This window comes from Grus americana, chromosome 18, assembly GCF_028858705.1.
Source record: "Grus americana isolate bGruAme1 chromosome 18, bGruAme1.mat, whole genome shotgun sequence".
Lineage (NCBI taxonomy): Eukaryota > Metazoa > Chordata > Aves > Gruiformes > Gruidae > Grus > Grus americana.
Window position 1 is genome coordinate 803,235 of NC_072869.1, and position 23,868 is coordinate 827,102.

The following is a 23,868-nucleotide window of genomic DNA, read 5'->3' on the forward strand; positions in this document are numbered from 1 at the left end:
GCAGGACCTTGGAAATTTCACTAGGGAGGAATCCCGAGGTTGCTCCTGACCTTACCCCAGCTGCTGCCAGAGGGCTCAAGGTTGGCTCCACACACCCTCCCACCCCCCACTTCCCACCCAAAACCAGCTCAGACATTTGTGGATGTCCAGCGTGAATTTAATAATGGCATCGGGAGTTAACGAACAGGCTGAGACTGGATTCGGGTCACCCAGGGCACGACCGCTGCTGGTAAACAGGGAGCAGCAGGGTTATCAGCTCTGTCTCTATTTCTGTGACTGTTGCAGTGGCGGTCAGGGCGTGACGGGAGCTCGGGGAGCTCCCGGTGGTGGACGCAAGGGCCGCTGGTGTAGAAAGACACCTAAAATCTCCTGCTGGCAGTGGGACCCGCAGGGGACACCAGGCACGGGAGAGCTGGCCCGGGGTCGGCACGTTGGTCCTGGCTTCAAACAGAAACAACAGCTTTTTCCATGTGCTGGAAAACTGCAGTGCAGAGTCTTTAACTAAACAAATCCTGAGTGATTTCCACATTGCTGAAAGACATTTTAATAGTGGAAAAAAAAAAAAGCTCAAAATTATCTACTTCATCTCTTCCTATTGTCTTTTACTGGCTGGGAACGACTGCTGCAGCAAAACCAGCTCTGGATCTTCTGGTGGGTGTTTCTGGTGCCTCCCAGCCGCCGGTGAGCCCAGGTGGGGTCTGCCCACCCCGCACCCAGCGCCCGGCGGAGCTGCCCACGCGCCGGCCACTTCTCGTTCAGCGCTCCCGGGCAGCACCCGGCTGCTTTGGCGTGGACAGACGAGCCGCGGTGGTGCAAAGGCCTCGTGGCGATGGCGTCCTGCGCGAGGAGGCTCCTGCTGTCCCCGCAGGGAGCTGGCGCCTGCCTGCATGCCACTGCGCCGCTCTGCAGGAAGATGCTTCTGGCATTTTCTGACATGCGGTTTTTCTGACCCTAATTCAGCCGCTGCCACTTAGAGCTTGCATCTAGATGAATACATCGAGTGCTGCCACGCATCCCCAGGCTGAAATCAGCGGAGCCTGGGGAGAGCAATGCAGACCCAGCACCCAACACGCCTCTTTGTACGGCTGCAAAAGGAGCAGCTCAATCTGCGGGGACGGTCTCCAGCCAAGAGCCATCCCCCAACTATAAGGCACGGCATCCAGCCTGTACAACAAAGTACCACACAAATGCCTCACACAGACTTTTATTATTTGCTGAAACATCATAAATCTCGAAGAACTCCCTGCTTCGCAGCAAAGCAGCCACCAGCCCTTACACGAGGTGTCACCTCCTACAAGCCCAGCACGCACCTGCAGCCTTGCAGCCCTGGTACCTCTCGCAGCTGGGCTGTTTTGGACGTGTGTGATACAATACTGCCGCAGGTTTCACCACTGCTCTCATCACAGGGAAGGTTTTCATCCTCTGAATCAAAGGCACACAAATCAGGAGCCAAACTGTCCTTCTGCCACACAACAGCCAGTCTTTGGCGTGGTGCCTGCATAGGGTCAAGTCTTCTTCCCCTTACACACGCACGCAGCGTGCACTTGGTTTGTGCGGGTCTCACACAAAGCATCCCAGCTGGCAGCATCGCTTCCCAGCAGGAAGGGAGCACACGGCTCCAGACCAGGCTGTGGGCAAGGGCTTGCAGAAAGATTTTTAGAGAAATTTTGCTCGTCAGATGCAGGTAGCTGCTGCAGCACTATGCAGGAGGACGCAGGGTTTTCCACACGTGCTGCTCACAGGACAAACAAGCCTGCCAGGCGAAGCTGAAAAGTGAGCACAGACTTCCCCCTGCCAGACCAAGACACAGTTGTACAAGAGAAGCAGCATGGTTGAAGTGAGAGGGAGCAAGACAGCCAGGAAAGGCTGCAAGGCTTCATACGCCATGCAGAGGGATGCAGCAAAGCCCACTGCCACCTCGTCTCCCTTTGCATTCTCACAAGGAAACTATTCCCCCGGCTGTTTGGCACAAACGCTGGCTCAGGACACACCTTTGGATGCCACTGAGTTTGGGAAGGACATTTGGCAACATGGCCGCGCTCAAGGTCTCAGCTCCACGTCTAGTTGGCAAATTTTGTAGAAGACAAGAGGAGAAACACGCTGTCCTTTCAAAAATACATCAAGGGAAACCTTTATCAGAGACATAGCTCAGCAAAAATGACTGCAACAAACCAAGTTTCATTTTCACTTTGGGATGAGGAAGAGAGTGCACTACTGGCACCAACTGAAGAGCCTAAAGCCCCCCTGGAGTGTGTGCTACAGCCTATGGCAAAGACAGGTACGGACAGTACATAGTCAGTAATTGAGAAGAGCCAAAGGAAACACACTGGGAAACATACTGGAAACAACAGACTTCCATGAACAAGTGTCTAAAGTCTGTAGCTGTCAGCATAAAGAGACAGCTTTGTTGTAATGTCATGAGGAAGTAAACTTTGAAAGGTGTCTATGAAATACCCTGACGACAGAAAAGCAGTGCTTTAAGACCTGTGGCTGTACACCTTCTGTACAAATGGAAAAGAAGTCATGCCAGCCAGTATACCATAGCAAAAAAGAAAAGGTCAGAGACAAGACCTTTAGGTGACCAGTTCTGCCTCGCCAACAAGGCAGACACCTTCCCTGCAATCCCAATGGTCTGCAGTTTTATTTTTGGCAGATTATAATTAAAATGGTCTTTACGGCTTTAGAGAGAAGCCACTAAGCTCCATGTTTTAGTTGAAGCAGAGAGTGCGTGTGTGTGGTATGCTCTGGATGAAGGGACATCGCAGAGAGAGGTCTTGCCACAGCTCTGCTCCTTCCTCCTGACCCACAAACGCTGCTGGTTGTACTTGGCTCTCTTTAGCGTTCTCATTTCTCATCAGCAAGTAACAAAGTTCTGGTTGCTAACCAGTCCAATCCCAGAGGCAGAATAAAAAGTCCTTGTTAAGACCTAGAAAAAGCATGTTTCTAACAAAATCAAATCCAAATACGTGCAAACGCTGTTCCTGGTTTGATACCTTTCATGTTCCACCACCAGTGCACTGGAATTTGCTTCCCCTGTAAAGTGATTTAATTCCTCTTCCATTCTCCACCTTTCAGTCTCCTCAGGAGGAGTCTTGACAAGCTATCCCTCCATTTTTGTCTTCAACGTTTTTTTCCTATGCACATCCTTCCTGCCCTTCCCTCTTCCGCTGTCACACCCTGTTCCTCCACAGCTATTTTCGGAAAGCAAAGACGTCCCGTGTTTTCAAGCCTCTCTTGCCTTCACTTCCTGGTTTAGGAGAAGACTCTTCCGCCAGTCCCCCGTACGGGCAGCTCTCGGACTCCGGGTGATGGCCTGAGCACTCCACAGCGGGGATGAAGCCACTGTCCCACATTCCTGTCCCACAGAGCTTGCACAGGTCATGCAGGCTGCAGGGGATGCGGGGTAGCAGGTGGAACTGATAGAGCAGACTCCTTGCCTGGAGGGAGAGAGAAGCAAAGTCATTCACTCCTCACCAGGGGAAGAACATGGAGAGCAGGGGGAGCCCGTGGCCTCCTGGCCCATCCTCCTGTTTGGCTCCCTTAGAAGAGTCAAAGCTGCAGCGAAGCAGCGTCCCTCCCGAACGCAAACCTGAGGGTTAAACAAGGCACTGGAGACACTGCCAGGTCAGAGGAGCTGCCGCACGCTGCCGCACATCCCACGGCCCGCAGCGCTCCCAGCCCCAGATGGACTGGGGACCGTGGCACAAAGGTGAACAGCTCTGTCTGCCGTGTCCCCGAGCACGTGCAAGGGTTATCCCAACCATACCGTGACCTCCTAAGCACTCTACGACTACCTCTTATTTCTGCAAAACTTGTTTCCAGGCAAACAGCAGCATCCTGCCGTCCCAGGCTCCAGACAAGCCGGGGGATACAGGAGATGCAAAAGATGAAGCATCAGTCCCTGATTTTCTCAACGCTCTGACTCATCTCTTGGACCCGAGACTCAGCCCTGGTCAGCCCACGGGCACTTACCTTCCTGAGTACAAGTTCCCCGTTCATGTGCATAGCCAGGTTGCCGAAATGCAGCAGCATCTGGTCAGTGGCCAGCTGTTGTTCAATGACATCATCCCCATAAATCACCACGATGGCCACACAGATGAAGAGGTGAAAGTAATCAGTCTGCAATGAGAAAACAGGGGCTGGAGTACAGCAGGTGGAGGCAGAGGTCTGACTTAACTTCCCCACCCTCCGCAAGCATGTCCTTAGCAGAGATTTTGTGTTCCTTCCAGTTTTGCCTACTGATATTCAGAAAGGGAGTTATTGGTGAATTCTGAATCACAGCTGAGTCAAAGCCTCTTGCCTTTAGAGCATGGGAGCAAGGTTTGGGCCACAGCTTTCAAAGCAGACGAGTGACTTTGGGGAAGACATTTCCCAGCTGTGTAAGAGAAGTCTGAACTTCCAAAATGGATGTTCAGCACTTTCTGAAAAGCCTCCTTTCGAAGCCTGGACATCCTCAAGTAGGAGAAGCAGGCGTCCATCCTCCTGCTACATAGATAAACCTCTTTGGTAGTTATAGACCCTCTGTAACACCTATGTATTTTGGATACTTTGCTACTAAGAGCCTGTAAGGAAATTCTGCAGCACTTGCTGAGACGGTGAGAATTCAGCAAAGAACACGCTGCCACCCAGTGCGTGCTGTCCCACCTCTGGCTCTCTAACCTGATAGTGAGCCCAGCACGCTTCCCACATGCGCAAAGCCTCAGCGTCTGGAAATTCACGTTTAAAACAGAGGAGGATCCACCGGTGACAGAAAAGCATCTGCAGGCCATCCTCTCCCAAGGAAGAAAGGTGCTGGTAGAAGCGCGGGTGCATGAGCCGTAGCAGTTCTCGCAGGTACATCTGGAAAAGATGCTCTCAGCTGAGCCACTGCCTCGTGCACAAGGACTCCCCCGCCATCCCGGGGAGCCCCGTGCCGTGTGCCAGACCTGGGCTCCAGCCGGTTTGTTACAGCACAGCCAGGAGCACGCATGGATCTATCACTAAAGGCCAGAGCTCACAGGCCACGGCAGCTATTTCACAAGGAAGGACGGAGGGGGAAAAGAAAATCCCGTGACAGCTACATTGTGAAAAGAAAGATGAGGAGCGACTCAGGCGGAGGAAAGCAGCTAGAGCCTTAAAAACTAGAGAAAAGAAAGGACATCGCTATCTCTGGCGATATTTAACTTCAACAGGGGCTGAGCAATACGGAAAGCCTGACTATACAGGCACATTAGTGTATGTTAACTAACTGCACCTCACCAGCAGCCTCCCACGGGATTTCCACCCATGTTTACCACTTTGAATAGGTGCCATCATGACCCGGACATGATTGTTCAGATTTAGAATGGATTTTTCAAGATCTTAACCAGAAAACAATTGACATTCATGTTAAAATCTAAAAAGTTCCCATTTTTAAACAAGATCACCTTATTTTAAGAAACTGTCAGATATGTAAGGCTTTTCATTTGGACATAATTTAAAAAATCTATTGAAAATGTTAAGACCTTCAAAAAAAAACACAAAGAAGAGGGCTGCAGCTGAATCAACTCCTCTGCCTCATTCACACCAAATACCCCAGAATCAGGACAAAAATACATCAGTGGGTCTTCACCGCCTGAGAGAAATGCAAAGAAAAAGCAAGCAGGATCCTAAATAGATTTGATCACAAAAGATTCCTCGAATCAGCGCCCTTTAGCATAGCCAAGGTAACTTTACTCTGACAATTTATTGGCTATAACTGCCTCTGGAGTGCCCCAATCACCCAGGGTTAATTTTATTCATCAGGTATTTTGTGGCTTTGGAGCGTGATTCGGCATGCTGGAACCCAACAGCCCAGGTAAGTGCTTTATGGCATTCTTCTAATTTGACTGGGGAGAGGAGAAGCTAAAGAGAGGGCTACAGGGAGCTGAGCATCCAGCCTCACCAGCTGTTTCTCCATATCCTCATCCCGGGGTGAGCTGACGAAGATTGTGTTCTGCATCAATCCTACAAAGCACCAGAAAGTATCCGACTCATCTAGGACCTCTGCCAGGAGTGGGGCAACCAGGTCGGACATCCCCTGGGAGTATCCAATCGTTGGGTTAAATACTGCATAGTTCAGCAAGATCCTCCTGAAGAAGAGATGCAAAGGAGAGGTGAGACACGGCGAGGGCACGTCACAGCTGAGTGCAGTGCCCTTTCCCCTTACCCCAACTCCTACCATACAGGCTGGGCCAGGCACAGTGCAGAAGAGCAGATCACTCCTGCCATCTAAAAGATTAACTTGCAATTGCACCCAGAGGCTTGTGAACTTTTGAGCCCCTGTGCAGCATGTGGCATCCCACAGAATCACTTTCCCTAGAACTGTATCTAGAAGCCTAACGAAGGTACAGTAACACTGTACCTAACTGGAACTCTCCTTATTTTTAAGGATGACAATGGGAGTTTTCTGTACATTCAGCAGGACAAGCTGTTTGGGACACTAGAATCAGACACTTCACCTCATAGTTTCCACATTTGGGTTGTCCTCCCCTCGAAAGAACTGGTTGCTGCGGTCAGTCCTCACGACGTCTTTATCTACCGTGAACTGTACTTTACGCCAAAAATCCTTCTGCTCATCTGGAGCCATGGAAAGCCTGAAAATTGAGCAGCAACAGGAGCGTGTTGCCAAGAGAGGAATACGGTTGCCACAAGGAACAAAAAGCCTTATTTCAGCTTTAGTTATCAGAGAAAAAATACTTCTGTACAGAGTCGTCTCACCACCTGAGAAACAGATAAGCAGGTCTGTCCAGAACAGATTTTCTGTCCAAAGGGGTTACCAGAAGGAGCCTCCTGGGTTACAAAGGGGACGACATGATGTGTTTTCTGCAATAAACTCCACTTCAGAAGCAGTTGGACTCTGCTCTCCACTGCTCCTTGTGGGTGGCACACCAGAACTCACCACTCGGTTTTGTCTCCTAATTAATACTACTACTGTCCCTCTCCAGCTTAAATGTACCTACAACATATAGTTCTCGCAGTAATAACTTCCTTGAATTAGATCTCCTTTCTTCTTCCCTATTTTTACATCCAGACATACTTGTAAAGAAATATAAGATCCCATTTGCACCTTCAGTGTCCTACACCAAGCATGCTAAGCTTGTAGCCTTGCCTGTGAGATAAGCTTCCCTACGTGGTACTGAGAGCCTGTTTCAAGAACCCAAGGAAGACAACATTTGAGCTGTACAGTATTAGCTCCAGACCCTAAGAGGTCACCTTTGCCTGATACACCTCCTTCACCATCCCTCTTTCTTCTCTACTCCAGGCAGCTTTTCCTGAAGCAAAGGAGGCAGCGACTCCATACGTCACCAGCGGTATTACTGTGACATCAGGCCCGAGGAGAGATGAGGAGAGGATGAAGCTGGCCTGTTACCTTTTCTCCTGGATCTCAAAGTATTCTTTCCTCTTCTGCAGTCTCAGTGCCTCCCTCTCTTCAGAGGTGGACTCGTAGCTGTAGTAGTGCAGCAGAAAGGGCCACACCTCTCCACGGATGGAAATATCAATCCCACCAAAGAAAATGGCCTGGAAGAAGGAGCAAAAGTTATGACTGGTACAGTTTTAACATTCCCAAAAACAGCAACAAGAAACTGCCTGCTACTATGCTTTGGTGGCTTTGCAGTTCTTTCCTGACAAGTGACGCCTTGATTCAAGCTCCTGCAATTTGCACATGTTTAGAGGGAAAGTGCTGGCCTTCTATTCCCAGACGAGACACAAATCGGGCTCATTTCAATGTCAATAACCCCCCCTGGAGAGGCTCTATGATTAACGTGTCGTTCTCATGTCACGGCTTAATCCCCAATCTTGGAGACACTGCATTTCACTGCAAACTTCTCTCTCAGGACCTGGACCCAGTGCTCCCCCGCAAGCCCTGCATTATTTCTTACAGTAATCTCAATTTTTCTTTCTTTGATTTGTTCACACCGCACTTTGCAAACACGTCTAGCACTGGACACTTTGGTTTACTAATTGCAACTGGCAGGAGAAGCTGGACAGCTCGCCCTCCTCGGTCAGGGAGATGCTCTACCATCCTGCCTGCAGCAGACCCATCTGCAGTCCCAGCAAGACCTCCAGCCAAGCGCTACATGCCGGTCTTTATACTCTCAAACGCCCAGTTCTTGCCCCCAGCACGAAAGCCAAGTCTTGCAGCTTCGTCCCGAGGACTCGCACTCTGCGGCAGGAGAGAAAGGACCAAAAGCGCAGCAGCCACTCCTCTCACCTTCTGCAGCTTGTACTCCTCCTCCACCTGTCCGCATTCATTCAGGTGACGGAGCCAGGCAGACACATCGAGACGCTTGTACGTGTTCTCCTCCGGGTGGGTTTCCGAGGAGGGCAGCTTGGGACGGCGGATGGAGAACTGCATACATGTTTTCTCATCAGCAAGCTGCTGAATGGGGGAAAACAACACAAAAAACTGGAGGCAGGAGCCAGAGATAGCAGCAGAGTATGAAACCCAGCAATTTTCAGAGTAGGAAAACCTTTTTGCATGGTTCCTGTAGGATTAAGCACTGAGGCGCTGCACTTCGGGAGGGTTTTTTTTTAAATTCCAACCATTACAATAGCAAGAGTGATTAGAATAATTAAAAATCTGAGTACCACAAAATAGCTTCATCTTAAAAAAAAAATTGTTTCCATTCCTCCCCCAATCTTATCCCTGACCTGAAACTGAATTAATGCTGCTTACAGCAAAACTTCACCCTGCCAGGAATGCCTGCAATAAATTACATATGATTGGCCATATACAAAGGGATTGCTGTTAGGCAAGCAGGGAACTGCAGTGCCAGGCTCTCTAAGGGCACTCATGATCCCAGTGCAAGACTGCAGCTGACATTTAATTTAAAAATCAAAGGTTGTTCAATGCAAAAAGTGAGCCCATGTGACCATAATAAGAAAAGCAGCAGGGGGCTCTGTGGGAAGGATGGAAATTTAAAAATCACTGTTTCTAATAAGCACATACAGTATCTTAAACAGATAATTAAAGAGCTCTTATCACATTTGTATGTAGATTGAACAAAATATGGCAAGATGCCTTGTCAAAACATTTTCCGATGCAGTGTGCTACGCTTCACAAAATGGATGAAAGACTCTGACAGAATTTCAGACCTACCACTGCAGATTTCCCAGCCACCTCACATGCCTAAAGCACAGTGCTGACCTGTCGGGTTACCACGTCTAGCAAAATAACTACCTAAGCAAGTCTTCCGAATTGTCTTCCCCCCTATTCCACAGGCAGAACAGGAATGGATGAGGATAAGCAAGTGCAACAGAGACCTCGCGTCTGACTCACAGTTGCATCCTGAGCAACATCCAACACATTGTTGCTTTCTGCCCAACGTGGTGACATGAACTCACAGCTTCATTTCTCCAACACGCTCCCCCGGCTAAAAACCCAAGTGTGAAACATCTGCTGGAAAAACCCTCTTTGCCCCATGAACCTTGCTCAGGTACCTGGTCCTGGAGGTGGGTCTCTGTGCAGTACTTCCATTGCTGAAACACCTCCGAGAGTTTATCCAGGCCACCATGGTGAAAATGGAAGATCTTGTACTGGCTCTCCCTGCTCGCAACAACCAGCTGCCCACAGGTGCATGCCTCATCGCTGTGGGACAAAACAACGGGGAGAACAACCTGCATTTAGTGCCCAGGATAACGAGGGGCCCAGCGGGAAGGGGGGACCTCAGATGAGAGAGTGGAAAGCAAATTACAAAGAAGTGTAGCACCAAGTTGCCCCTTAAAACGGGGCGCAGAAGTAACTTTACAGCTCTGGGACTCGATGATCCTTATGGGTCCCTTCCAACTTGAGATATTCTACCACTCTATGACATGGCCATAGTGACCATTTTCCCAAGAAGCTCCACTCGTGCCTGGTAATGGCACTCTTTTATCCTTCCATCATGAGAAGGAATTAAATATTGTCTTCCCTGGAGAACCAAAACTCAAGAAGTCTGCCCCAGCAACATCAAGGCAGTACGCAGAGTCAGCTCCTAGGGAGGAGCGGACTTGGTCGCACACAGCATTGTCTAAAGAAGCAGGGAGTGAGAGCGAAAAGAGGGAGTAAAAATGTTTTAAATAACTTTTGTAATAATTTGAAAGATACCTGAAGAGGCTAAGAGCAGCAAGACCCTAGAGGAGCCCTGATGAGGGGCAGGCAACGGAGAAGGTACCATGGATAAACAAATGTTTTCCACGCCTCCACGTTATTGTAAACATTTTTGGTAAGACAACTAAGAGCAACCTTTACCTTACTAAGGGAAAAAAATCCTTTTAGGCCCCACAACTGTAACTCAGAGGCTCTCCTGGGGAAGGCTGACGCTTGCTTTCCTGGAAAGACTTCCAAGGAGGATTGCAGAAGCCATCTGCCTCCAGAGCCCAGTGCGCACTGGTCCAAGGCACACACAAGTATCCCACACAGTAATACATTACCTAAAGAAGAGGCGAAGGGATCTCATTTGTCCGAGGTCCACTCTAAAGACACCACAGACCTGCTCGAGGGCAAATACTTTCTGCTGTTCGTCCCATCTGGTGCTCTGCGTTTGCCCGTTATTCTCCTGGAACTGGGCACTGGTGTCGAGGCTGGAGGCAGAGCTGGTGGAGCAGGTCATGCGATTGTCACACGTGTCCCTGCAGACAAGAGCGTGGAGGAAGACAGCCCCGCAAGACATCAGCCAAAGACCGCAGTTGCATGCAATAACCACAAATGCTCCAAGTTAAAAATCCTTTGACAGAGCTCTGAAATTGGAATTCAGTGCAGGTCTAAGGAGTCAATGACCGACAGCCTACATAGGAGATTAAATTATTTTTATTTACATCAACTCCCTACTGTCCCAACAAACGATCCTATTTTTGGTCTGTTCTTAAATTGCACACGGAAACAGGGAGAGTGAAAACCGTTCCTCAAAACACTGACTTTTGTGAAGGCAAAATGAAGAAGCCCAGCGTGGGAACAGCCCGGGCTGCTCCGAGGCACGGCCCATCCCCTGCTCCTTGGGTGCAGCACAAAGACCACTTTGGGATCCCACCAGCCCAGCAGGCACTTGCCTGCCCTCCAGCCCACGCCACAGAGCCCTGCGCTGCAGGACCCCTTCAAACCATTAGACCTCTGGGAACGATGACCCCTCGGGATGCAAATTGCTGGGCCATTGGAAAAACACGACTGGAGAAGCACAGGTGCTCGACAGGCTGGTCTGCAGCTCCAGCAGCACTCGGCGAGTAACTTCCAAAGGAAGAGACTTCTTGCCCCACGGCTCAAACAACCTCCTCAGCATGCAGCTCAGCTGCTCCGCGCCCGGCTGGGGACAGGAGGAAGGAGCACATTCAGACAGCAGCACTGACTAAGGATCTCATCTGGCAAATTCCTTCTGTGACCAGTAAGACCCAAAGAAATTTCCCCTGAACTCAAGTTTCTCATTACGCCTTTGCAAGCGGACCTGACAAGCCTGGACTCATGTGTATAAACTTCAGACAAATGGTTTCCGTTTGCAAACTTGAAACTTCGGAGAGTTAAGGAGTGGGAAATTACACACGAGCTCTTTAACCCACCGCAAAGCAGAGAGAGTGAACCTGACCGTTTTCCAATACGCTAGGAGCTCGCTGCGCCCCAGATATTTATCTTTAAGAGTAAACTGAGTTTAGATTAAAAAAACCCACATGCCTGCCTCCAGCCCTGATCCCAAAAGAAAAATATCACTGCTTTGAGAATTAAGTGAATCTGAAACTGTGACCCCTTGATTCTTAAAAAGGCCAATACATGCGAACAATCTCAGCGCAAGCTCTGAATGGGTTCCGCTGTGAAATCAGGGTTTGCAAAACAAGGCAAGTAGCAGGTATAAAGACAGCCCCCTGCAATGCCACTTTATGCAATGTTTTCTAATCCGCTTATCTAACAATGTAGGCACTGAACGCTGAAAATCACACACTCAGCATGCATCTGCAGCACACCACATCAGTATGCTTTCCAAGCCTGGCTACAGTGCCTCTTCCACAGGGACGAGCCTTATTTGCAGCATCTACCCATGGTTCAGGTCATTGCATTCCAATGGACAGGCCTCCGGACATCCCAGTTAGTTGTGGGTTACATTTTTAACCGAGCCCGAGAGCCGCCCAGTTCAAATGTACGACTCAAAACCTGAGCACCCACACGCATGGGGAATAAATCCCCAAGCCCCCTTCTCTAGTTCTGCAGCGTTATGTGGATGAGATGAAGTCTGGTTTACTTTCAGCTAAAAGACCAGCTTCGCTACTCTGTGAAGTTGTGCTGCTCCATTTTTCTGAAAACAAGCACTGAAGCAAAACTTACAGTCAAGCCGTTGGGAGATGGAGGCCTTAGAGTGACATGGCAATATCGCCACGTGAGCAGGGATCATGCGACATACCCAAACTCACCCAAAGAGGAACGATAGCAGTTTTTCTAGGTTAGACACCGGGATATTTCCAGTCTCAAGCGCTGCTATACACCATCACCTACACCTTGTGAATTTTTCCATGAAAATCATACTGGCCTTTGTGAAAAATCAAGCATTACTTTCTGATAAAGCTGCAAAATACAACACTTCCTAAAACATTCAGTATCTCACGTTTACGCAAAAGTAATAGGAGTCCTAGTACGAGACACTTGTGTTGGACTGCTCGCTATAAGCAGCTGGTATTTATGGAGCAACACTTCGGAACAGCCACAGCTGGTTACACAGGATTTTCCTGGAAGAGATGACTCAAACTAGTTTAAAGACTAAGCAGAGGCAACCGATTTTCTAAAACTCTTGCAAAGATGAACTGGTCAGTACGACAAAGGGCTGGAAGACGCGTTGGCTCTGAGGATTGTTGTCCTGCGGTTCCCTCGTCACAGAGGCCAACGTGCCCGTTCTTCAAGAGCATCATCTCAAACGACCAGTGACAGAGACGACTGCCAAGACCCTATAGCTACCAGCAGAGCTGGGCGGGCTCGCTTTGGTCCTCAGCACAGAATGCTATTGCCAGCTGCAGTTCCTTCTGCCACCTAACCAAAATCTGCTTCAGATACCCAAAAACTCAGAGGCTGAGTCACAAAGGCGCAGGCAATGGTGTATTTTCTGGAAATGCTTCTTCAAGACAAATGTTTACAGTTCATGTTTAGCCACTAGTTACAAGCTTGCACACGCATCCAACATACACGGAAGCAATCTGAGGCAACGCTTCTGGATTTACCCTTTCTGCACAGCAAAAAGCCAGCGAGTGTAAGCACGGTGCCTCAGAGCATGCAGCCCAGGGAAATCCCGAGGTTTTCACTGATGTAGAAGATGAAATCTGAGAGAGACATCTGTGTGCTCCATGCCCTTCAGAGAGGTCGATGAACAAGGACGTTCATACATAGTACAGATGCAGTGAGAGTACCACCTCATACATTGGTGCATACTCAGTCATTGTGGAAATTAAGAAAAAAAAATCACTGTGTTGAAAATTACTTTTTCCTGTATATATTGATTGAAAAAAAAATTGAAAAGATTCTAATCTGTTGGACTACTTTTTAAAATAATTTTAATATTGAGATCATTCTGTACTTAAGTAGCAACAAGTAGTATGATCAATGCTAATGTTGTAGATTTGGGGCAGTGCTCTAAATATGCACACAAGATACACAGATGCAAGGGAAGAAGTCTCCAACTTATTATTTATCAATGTCAGACTATCATATCTGTTAGATGAGGGATTTATACCAGAGCGCCCTGCAAAAGCAGGGAGCTGAAGCACTGCAAGGCAAATAGCTGGAGGAACATTCCAGAGACACTTTGGGTTGTGGGATCCAGGAAAAACAGAGTATACAGCACTGCTCAGCAAAACAAGAGAACAAGTGCCATGGTCCACGGGAATAAAAGGGACAGGGAAAAAAATAAGGAGGATTAGCAGAACTTGAGGTAGGAAACCCATGGACATAGTCACGATTCCACTTCAGCCTTTTTCCCTTGCTGAAGACCCGTTACTCTTTTGTTTCAAAATAAATCTCATTCTTGCTGGTGAGCAAGACCAGGTGGTGATGTCTTTTCTCCACGCAACAATCAACTACAGCAATCAACCATATCTACATTCCTCGAGCTTGCGTAGCCCCTAAGAAAGAAGTGCTTGGTAAGGCAGCCCCCGTCCTCCTCCTACCACACGGGACCTCTCTTGCACGCCCGATCCGAGGAGGTCAGCCACACTCGGCAAGGGAGACTTTCGACGTGCACTAATGTAGTAATGGGACCTGACTTGCTGTTTGGTCAAAGGATTTGTATACACCTACAGCATAAAGAGAGATAAACCCAATTATTATTTCTGTTATAGAGCCAGGGCAGACACCTGCACCAATTACATGGGAAGACTATTTCAGCAACCAAGATCTAAAAACTCATTTTACGACACGATGGGACAAATGTAATTATAACAGGAAAAGGGGCTGAAGAGTCCAGCCATCATGTGGCAGTTACCTAAGCTGTCGGGGTGCACCCCCGATTCCCAGAGAGCCTCTTGCAAGAGCCAAACCCTCCCCAGTTGGCTCCACCACCCCTGTACCAAAGCACGTCTTCGCTAATAACAGCTCTCCTTGCAGCCCAAGCTATTCCTGGATGCTGGCTTGTGAAGCATCATTTACAGACAATAAGTATCATCATAATGTATGAGCATCCATGTAATGGGAATTACATGCCCCTTTTCCTCCCCAGGGGTTAGCACTTCTCTGTTTCTCCACTGTTCCCCACAGGCACTGACCTCCTAGGTTCCTCTTCTTTCCAGCAAGGTGAAACAGCTCATGGCAGCATCAGCTGCCTAAAATGCAGATAACAGACAGATAGCAAATGCAGATAAAGACAGATAGCTTCAAACAAATAATCCATCAATAAAAGTTCAAAGCTATCCTGAAATGTCTAAAAATTTAGTGTAGCGACTGTACAAAGTGAGGCAATATCGGGCAGCTGGAACCCAAATCTATTGTTCTGATTTTAAAAAGTGTCCTTGACAATATACATATATAATGAGTTGTGAAAGATGCCGACTTCAGTGACATATAAAATACGTACAAAAGAAAACTAATTGGTAATTTGGGATTAAAAAAAATTTGTCAAGATATTTCCGGTCGTTCTGAGTTGCGCCGCAGAGAAGGACTGGAAGGACACCACGGGATGGCACCAGCTTCCAGAGCAGCGCGGCCACGCAGAGCCAGACATTGACAGTCAAACGCTGCCGTCGCACCAGCCGCTCGCATCTGATCAGCGCAGACGAGTAACTAGGTTAAGAACTGTGTTAAATTCGCCCTTTGGCTGAAAATATTTGGAACTTTGCCTCAGAGAGCCCAAACAGAGTTGATTTACACTGACCTTGGTGAACAGGGAAAAAGGAGTTAGTCTGGATGAAAGCCTAACCAGAATTTCTGAAATTAAATGTCAAAATATCCTCATGCGGAAGCGAATCTGTATGTCTGCAAACACGCATGGAAACAAATCTAACAAGTCTTCCTCTTTGTTGGGGAAACCAGTGAAAAACTGCCCAGGACGTTCCAGTACAAAGTACACGAATGTCAACGTGGACTTTCCAAACGCTTGTTCCACAGGCTTTCCATTGATCTGTTTGCTTTCAAAACATAAATTTCCTCACATTGAACTGCACTAAATGCTATTTAGTAGCTAATTAACTTTCTGTGCTGAAAACCTCCTGTAATTGCACTTCTTTCACCTTTTTCAGCCTGTGTCCTCCAGGGAACCCAAGCTGTCCTACGGCATTTGTTCTGCTCATTTCTATCTCCCAGGCACAAGTTCCTTCCCGACACCAGACTGCCAATCACGGCGGCAGAGGTCACTGGAGACCAAATTAGGAGCACTCTGCCTCTGACAAACTTGCTTTGCTTAGCTTGCCGTAAAGGGAAAATAAAAGGTTATGAAAAATAATTGTACCCTTTCATGCTCGGCACCAGGAAGCAGATTCAACAGCGCTTCTGAAAGTCAGCGTATTATTGTTAGTCACTCTTTGTATTGTTAATGTTATTAATGATATTCAAAGAACAAGCTGTTTACATCCTAAAAGCATTGGAATCCCTCCCCCTCCCCATACAGGAACAGAGCAGAAGGTTTGTGGTCCCAGCCGTCTGCACGGCAGCCACCGCACCGGCACACGCTGCGGGGAGGGCAGCGACTCCTGCCTTCACCCTCTGACCTTGGGCTGTAACAGCAAGTTCATGATCAGGGACGGGGCTCTGAATTAACATCAACTCTGCGAACACAACTCCGACAAAGAAAACATTTTAACACAACGAAACGAGGGACTCAAGGAAACCCGATTATGCAGCTTTGCCTTCTGATAGGCGTAATTGGTTTGTCCTTGAGAAATAAAGATCAAAACGATTTGTTATGCTTTACAGCGCTATTGCAATCCGCTTTTACAGCACCCTGACTGCCTTCCCAGCGCACACAGCCAACCCGGCGCAGGTTGAACGTGCAGCATCCACCTCTGCTGCCAGTCCATCGTCCCAAATCTCGGCAGACAAAAGCCAACCTGTGCAGCGGCACGGCCGGCGCCCCGGGACGACCCACCTCTGCAGTGGTGCTGGGTGCTGCCTTCCGGCCCTGCTCTGCCGAGGAGGGCGGCCGCTGAGCGAGAAGCCTCACTACACTGGGGGCTTTGTTGCTCCTCGTTCATTCCTCCCAGTCCTCGTGGCCTGAAGGGAAGCCGAGCGATTTTAGCCAGCAAGAGGGGGGCATTGGAAAAACAGCTCTACTCACCTCCAAAGGGCTCCCCCCAACTGCTGTGAATGAAACCAAAAGGAAACCAAAATAAACTGAGAATTCTTGAGTTAATTATTTTGAATGTAAATGGGAAGGGAAAAAAATATCAGAACTTTGTAGTGAATTAATGTGTGGTTTAATCTCTTTTACCCAATTGAAGTCTGGAATGTGACAGACGGATACTGTCAGTTAAAAGACAAGCAATCTGTTTTTCACAGATCGGACTTCAGACAGGTGTAGCCTACGTAGGTAAAACCCAAGCAAGGTTCTTCTCTGTGACTTCTTGTTGCAGTGAGGTAGCGGGGGCAGAGTTAGCAGTTCGATGCTTATGAATAAAATACACATTGCTTCTGAGAAGCCAAACACAACAAATCATTTAGAGCCGAGCGTATGCTGCTCAATGATGCAAATGTTACCTTCATTTTAAGGAAGGAAAATATTCCAAAAGCTGAATGGCAGATTTTTACAATCCATACAGAGAAGGGGCACCTCATGCCTAGGCTTCAGCTCATTAATAAATCAATCGAAATGCAACACTTAAAAAAAAAATTCCTTAGATGGAAAAAGTGATTTCTCAGCAAAGCCCAAAAAAGAATGTTTGCTTTTCAGCCTATTCCAGACTGGAAAAGGGGACCTTTCTTACCAGTGTTTATTTTACGTTTAAAATCAATGGATTATTTTGCTTTTTTCTTTCAGTTCTATCCATGCAAAAATAAAATTCTACACTAATTATGCTAATTACAATCAAGCCTTCAAAACCCTGGTCCCTTGAAAGCCCTGAAGATTACCTTTGTTCTTATATTCTTGGCTCCAAGCAATGAATTGGGAATTTCAGGGGGACTTTTTACTGACACACAAAGTTAACCAACTCCCTGGACTCTGCACTGCTGCTGACCCAGTATGAGCAGAGCCAACACCACCCAGAGAGAATTTCACTGTTTCCACAATACAATGTGGCTTTCCCAAGGGGAAAGCTTTCTTCAAGTAGCAGAAAAGGGAGAGGAAAAGGAGAGCTGACTAAAAGCATGTTTCAGAGTTATTGTAAATGCTTAATGCTGTTATAATTGTGAGGACCGAGCCAAGACGACAGAGACTATGCAGATTTATTTGCATATACTGTTGCACTTTTAGAGGGGACATGCTCTTTATTTTGATCCAGTTAATACAATTCTTCCCTCACAAAGCTATGGATACCTGCCAGCACCATTTATCTCCACTCTCAGTTAGGATTTCTGGGCGTTACGATCGTATAAATAAGGAACAGAAGGAATGCAAGAATATCCTGGGAAAAGGCACTTTATTGCAATGCCTCCCGGAGAAAACGGCCCCGATGTATTTTCTCTGCTCCTGCCTTGCCCTTCGGCCAGGCCGGTCCGTAACGCCAGCCCCGCATCCAGAGCCACGGCCCGCTCGGGAAGGAGCCCCGAGACGTTCCCAGTTCTCTAGGACACCCTCTCATTCTCCGTAAATAATTCTCTTTCATTGCAATTACTCAAATGAAGGACACTGGTCCGCAGTCCCCGTCCCGCAGCCGGGCAGGGCGCTCCCCAACGCGGCTCTGCGAGGCAGAACGGGGGCGGGAAGCGGCCGGGCCCGCAGCTTTCCGCGCCGAGAGGAGAACGGGCGCTCGGCTGAAGGGGTGGGAGGGCAGCGAGGCCGGGGGTGCCGGGCTGGGGTCTGCCCGGCCGGGCAGGGGCCGAGCGGCCGAGCTGGGGCCCGGGGGTGCCGGGCTGGGGTCTGCCCGGCCAGGCAGGGGCCGAGCGGCCGGGCTGGGGCCGAGCGGCCGAGCTGGGGCCCGGGGGTGCCGGGCTGGGGTCTGCCCGGCCGGGCTGGGGCCCGGGGGTGCCGGGCTGGGGCCGAGCGGCCGAGCTGGGGCCCGGGGGTGCCGGGCTGGGGCCGAGCGGCCGAGCTGGGGTCTGCCCGGCCGGGCTGGGGCCGAGCGGCCGCCGGGACCGGGGAGCGCCCGGCCGCGCCGCTGGACAGAGCCCGCCCCCTGGCGGCCGCACCGCGCCCACCGCCCGGCCCGGCCCCACGGCCACGGCCACGGCCACGGCCACGGCCACGGCCCCTTCCCGCGGGCGCTGCGAGAGCGGAGCCGCGTCCGAAGCGTGAGTTCAGAGCTTCCCCGTCCTCGCAAGCAAACCCGAACCACGTCTGGCGGCACAGAAACCTGGGGGAGGCAAAGCGGTTCCTCCCGGTTCCCCCATTGCTCCCGTTTGCGTGGCCGCGGGATCTCTTTCTCAGGCATCCCCTGCTCTCGTCACTCACTGTTCCTCCCCTGAAATCCCAAATAAATAGCTTCACAATCCCGCTAGCTGCAATTTCTGATCTTGAGTTAGCTGTCACTATTTTCTTCCACAGAAATCTGGCAGCCAACCAACAGAGGGAAAAAACAAACCTGCTATAATTAATGTTCTTGCTGTTCAAATATTTATATAAAGCAAGATAGAGCCGTATGCCTCCGCAATCTCTTGGATCTGTCCAACCTTCTCAGCTTCGCAGCCGGTAACAACTTTAATTGATTACACAGCATTGCTGACAGCAAACGGCTAAGGCCAGCTCCTCTTCCCAGCACCCAGCTCTGTGCAGACCACCTGAAAGCACTGCCTTAGATGAAGTTTACACCTACCCCATGACTCAGAGAGAAGGGAAAAAGGACTGTCCTTCTGATGGAAGAAGGATTTGGGGATATTTTTTTCCCAGGCGTGGGTTTGGGTACAAATGAAATTAGGTGCTTCGGTGTCTTACATCATAAATCACACTAGTTTGGGCAAGGTCCTAGGGAACTGGAGCCTGAACCAGAAGCAGTGAGGCACCCCATGCACTCTCCCCCAAGGCTGAAATCATCAAAGTAAGATAGCATGACAAGAGATGCTGCAAGAAGTTCCAGGAGATTTGGAAGTCTGCGACCAATTCCCCTGGTTTTAAGAATATAATCACTTCTGTTACAACAGCGATGAATTCCCAGCCCCTTGATGACTCCAGAGCTCCTGCCAGTTCACACTAATTTCAGCTCATTTCCCCTATAATTTTGCCTCCTGTTTATTCTGCAGAGGTCTGAACAGCACCAAGCCTTTCAGGTGAGCTACCAAAACAACATGATGCAACACCGTACGCAGTTACCACCCGCTCCCGCAGCTGCTGCCACCCTCCGTAACACTGCGCCTCCGCTCCCTCGTGAGAAGGTAATTTACTGATTAGCTCCCTGGGAAGAGGCTTAACAACAGGATGTGCAACACTTCTGTAAAAATTGCATCAACTGCGACGCCAAAGGAGTTTTTCCTTGTGTTGTGTGCTTTGCCTAGACTGTCTGTAATAGTTCTGTTACATGAACTCATGTCTGCTGAAGAACACGGGAACTGGACCATTGTTCAGCTCCATCATGAAAATCTTTCATTATTTTTATTACTGGTTGCTAAAATTATCACCTTCTTATAAAAGACGTTTCCTTCTTGCACTGATATCCACGACCACATCGGTCACATCGCTTCTGCTGGTCCTTTAAAGCAAGTGCTGTGGAAGCAGAGGTAGGGGTCTATTCCATCACCTGCAGGACCGTTCGCAGAGCTCCAGCCTCTGGCCAGGTGTTGCCCCAAGCTCCACTCATACGATTCCACCACCAAGGCTTCTTGGTCCAAATTCTGACTGTATCAACCAACATCCCAACCTGAAGTTAGCAAAGGAACCAATGCCAGCATTTATTCATCCTCTTCAGCATTTTTATATGGTGCTAGTCAGGTAATAGCAACTGCAGTTTATTACCAAAGTGAAAAGCCTTTAGCAGCCCTACCACCCATTGCTAGGGAAAGCTCCTGTTCACCAGGGATCACTCCGGCACAGCACAAAAAACCCCCAAACCAAAACAAACCCCACTTACAAAGCACTAAGTGCTTCCGCAACCGATTGGTATAGATCTGATGTCATGGTCAGTTAAAATAACTTCAGAAGCATCAGCTGAAAGACATTATATAGGTGTCAGATGCTATTTGGTCGCCAGGATGCAACAAAAGGCTTTTAGTTTCACTTTGCTGATGGGGAAAATGGAAGCTGAGTAATTGAGCAGGGCGGCAGCAAGCCAAAGCTGGGTATAAAGTACAATTGTCCTGAATTAGTGCCCTTCAGACCACAAGGCAAATGGTTCCTGACAGACAGCAAACAACGGTGACAGAGGAGAAAAGGAACAGAATGGAACAATTTTATTTCCAGTATCCCACATTTCCTACAGAAATGCAGTCAATGACAAAGCCGCTCTCGGTACAGGCACTCCTCACATTAGCTCCCTCCCTGCCAGAACCACGTACTATGAGCAGAAAGGGGCCCCCAAAGTTAACAAGGACACAAAAGCCAAGAGGGCAAAGCCACCTTCCCACCAGAGAGGGTGCACGATGCAGAAGTGCCAAGCTTGTCTAAAAAGAGAAGCAAGAATGTGGACGCTGGTGACGGGACACTCCCCTAGCTCCTAGCCCGAGGAATTGTGCAAATGAGAGGAAAGCATCGATCGCTGCATGCGATCCCTGGCAGCCTGTCAAACTGAGAAGCAAAGAGGAAAAAAAAAAAAAAACCAAAAAACAATGGATACGTTTTTATTTCCTTATGTTCTACAAGGCGAGCTGTTGACTTAAAATGACTGACTCGTTGTGCAACTCAAATGCTTCCAAGCCTACCTCCCTTCCTCCTCCCTGGCCCTGTTTTGCACACACCGGTATGTGTTTGTTGGCTCCCTTCCGCCCGGGGAGGCCAGGCCACCTTCTCAGAGGATGCTCCAAGAGGCATACAGGACTTGTGGCTCCTGGATATTCTGGCAAGCAGCTTGCTGAGCCCCTGATCTCATCTGATCAAAGTCTACACGTACATCCTAATTCTTCCACAATGTCACATTTTTCCATTCCTGATGATATCTAATTGCACGGAAAGATGGCTGGACTGAAGCACCCATGCAATGCATTGCTTCAGCTTCTGAAACAATCACGGGGAAAAGCAGAGTTCTCTTTACAACAGCTCCCCAATGCAGAGGGAAATAACCAGAAACATTCGTTCCTCTTTGCAGGGAGGAGGTGGTGACCGGGGGGTAGGGAGGGAAAAAAAAGAGTTGAAACAATCTGCCAGCAGCACGAACTTTGTTCACACTCCAATTCTGGCTCAGATGGGAAGCAGCCAGCAGAAAAAAACCCAAAACCCTTAAGAAACAAGGAAGCTGTTCTCATGCTTGTAGTGACTTCTGAAACAGCATCCTCCAGCCCCAAAATGCTGGGATGAACGCAGGGAATAAGAGGATGCTTTTTGACAAGACTTTCGCAAAGTATTCTCTGCAAAATCTGACTCAAACAGTTTGTAAGATCCTGCAAATATCATGCAAGGGGGCTCTATGGGGAAGAACAAATTGGCATTAAAAAAATGGACACACGGGACAAAAGCCTTTCAAGTCTGAAGTCCCAAACAATGAAAGGTCTGTTTTATTAATCTGCTGCAAATTATGAGTGCTGCATACACTGTATGAGGCTTCCAGACTGCTGCCAGAGGAGTTTAAAAAAAAAAAAAAAAAAGAAAGAAAGAAAAGTCTACCAGGAGCAGTGGGTTTGCAAAGCCAGCCTCTGCATTGCTGGGGCTGCCAGGACTCCGGCAGCACGCGAGGAAAGCCGGCAGAGGGCTCGCCCGAGCCAGGCTGCAAAACAAGGGGAAATGCTGCATGAATTCACAGGCAAGGTAGTGAAGATGCAGTAAACTGTATTTCCTTCCTTCCCTGACACTATTAGCGGCTCAGAGCGTAAGTGTTGCAAGTCAGTTAAACCACAACGCTCCTTGCCCACTCGCCGTGCCCCCAAGCGCTGCGCCGGCGCCGTTCTGCACCAGCCCCTGTCCCGGTGCACACTGTCGGGGGCAAAACCTTAGAGACTGCAGCCCGCGGCCTCAGGGCCCAGGGCAAGGACTGGGATCGTCAGTGCTGCTTCGAGGAAGAAAAATTTACACACCTTAAACAAACCGAGGCTTTGGCAGCAGTGGATTTGGGGGCTTTTTTGTTTTTTAAGTCAAGGCCAAGAAATTTCTAAACCAACACGACATTCTCTGCAAGCGGATGCAACTAAAGGCTCAACCCCCAAGCAGCAGCCCAGTGCCAGAACAGAATCTGAACAGGACAAAAAGCCTAGGAACTAACAAAATAAAGTCAGTTATTAGGAATGATATTTAATCATTCAAAGGCCTCTCTGTAAAATTTTTTTCAAGGTTTTGTGACATTTATGTAGTTTCCAAAGTCTGTTACATTCCTATTAACAATTGTCAAAAAAGAGACTGTCATATTTAGAGAGCTAAAAGGGACTCTGTTAACTGATGGTGTTCAACACAGTTTGGAAACCAAAGGCCCATCCTGGGCACCCCGCAGCTGCTTTGCAATGCCCCTCCGCAGCCAGAGGAGAGCTGCGGTGGGATGGGATGGGACGGCTGAGGCACTGCTCAAACTGCTGCCCGCCCAGCTGCTGCAGAGCTGAAGCCCAGAAAACGCTGTGAGCTTGCAGTTAATTGGAAGCATACTGCTAGGACATATATCAAATGCAAAGCTGATACAAAGTCTGAGATCACCACACTGAAGAGTTTAAAATATCCAGAAAGAATTGAATCAATTAGAATACTCCCTTCATAAACCTTGTTCTTACTAGCATTGTCTGGGCTTGAGATTAGCCCATAAAATAAAGAGGCAAAATATCTTCTAATGTCAAGTCTTAATGCAGTCTGTGCATTGCTGACACACGCAAAGGAGAACTCGTTCTTCCTAATTTCAGGCGTAGTTTCAAAGTTGAGCTATATCCTTAAAATCAGCCCCACAGTGCATCATGAACGCAGCACACCCGTCCTCCCCAAGATGGAAATGAGTGATACGCTGCACAGAGCCCAGACCAGAAAGCCAGAAACACTGTGTCTCAATACCAGTACCCTACTGGTCGTTCCTCCTTTGCCAAGGTGCCCCCTTTCCCCTGTGAAGGGTTTACTGCAGATGCCATTGAGAAGAGCTGACATTTAGATATACCAGCGTTGATCAAAATATCCAAGTTAGACATGCAAGAATTAATATTTATATGTCCTAAGTGGGTTCACGTTCTGAACACCAGCAAAACAAGCTCACACATGCAGACTTCATGTCAACGCGGTGCCTTGCAGAGAG

The 23,868-nt window shown here is 48.7% G+C and overlaps 1 protein-coding gene across 7 annotated transcripts in view; it reads right to left on the reverse strand.

The window, feature by feature from the left end:
• Positions 1–1,188: 1,188 nt before the first annotated feature.
• The window catches only part of TBC1D16 (TBC1 domain family member 16), a 31,981-nt gene continuing 9,301 nt past the window's right edge, over positions 1,189–23,868 (reverse strand). For 4 of the 7 annotated variants that reach the window (XM_054846624.1, XM_054846627.1, XM_054846625.1 and 1 more), the window contains 9 exons: positions 10,414–10,611; positions 9,442–9,589; positions 8,213–8,380; positions 7,370–7,518; positions 6,459–6,593; positions 5,903–6,089; positions 4,660–4,839; positions 3,973–4,119; positions 1,189–3,437 (listed from right to left, as the gene is read on the reverse strand). In XM_054846624.1, the coding sequence (XP_054702599.1) occupies positions 3,192–3,437; positions 3,973–4,119; positions 4,660–4,839; positions 5,903–6,089; positions 6,459–6,593; positions 7,370–7,518; positions 8,213–8,380; positions 9,442–9,589; positions 10,414–10,611 (1,558 nt within the window). In that variant the 3' untranslated portion in view covers positions 1,189–3,191. The remainder of the gene's footprint in view (positions 3,438–3,972; positions 4,120–4,659; positions 4,840–5,902; positions 6,090–6,458; positions 6,594–7,369; positions 7,519–8,212; positions 8,381–9,441; positions 9,590–10,413; positions 10,612–23,868) is intronic. The other 3 variants (XM_054846626.1, XM_054846629.1, XM_054846628.1) reach the window with 3 other exon arrangements.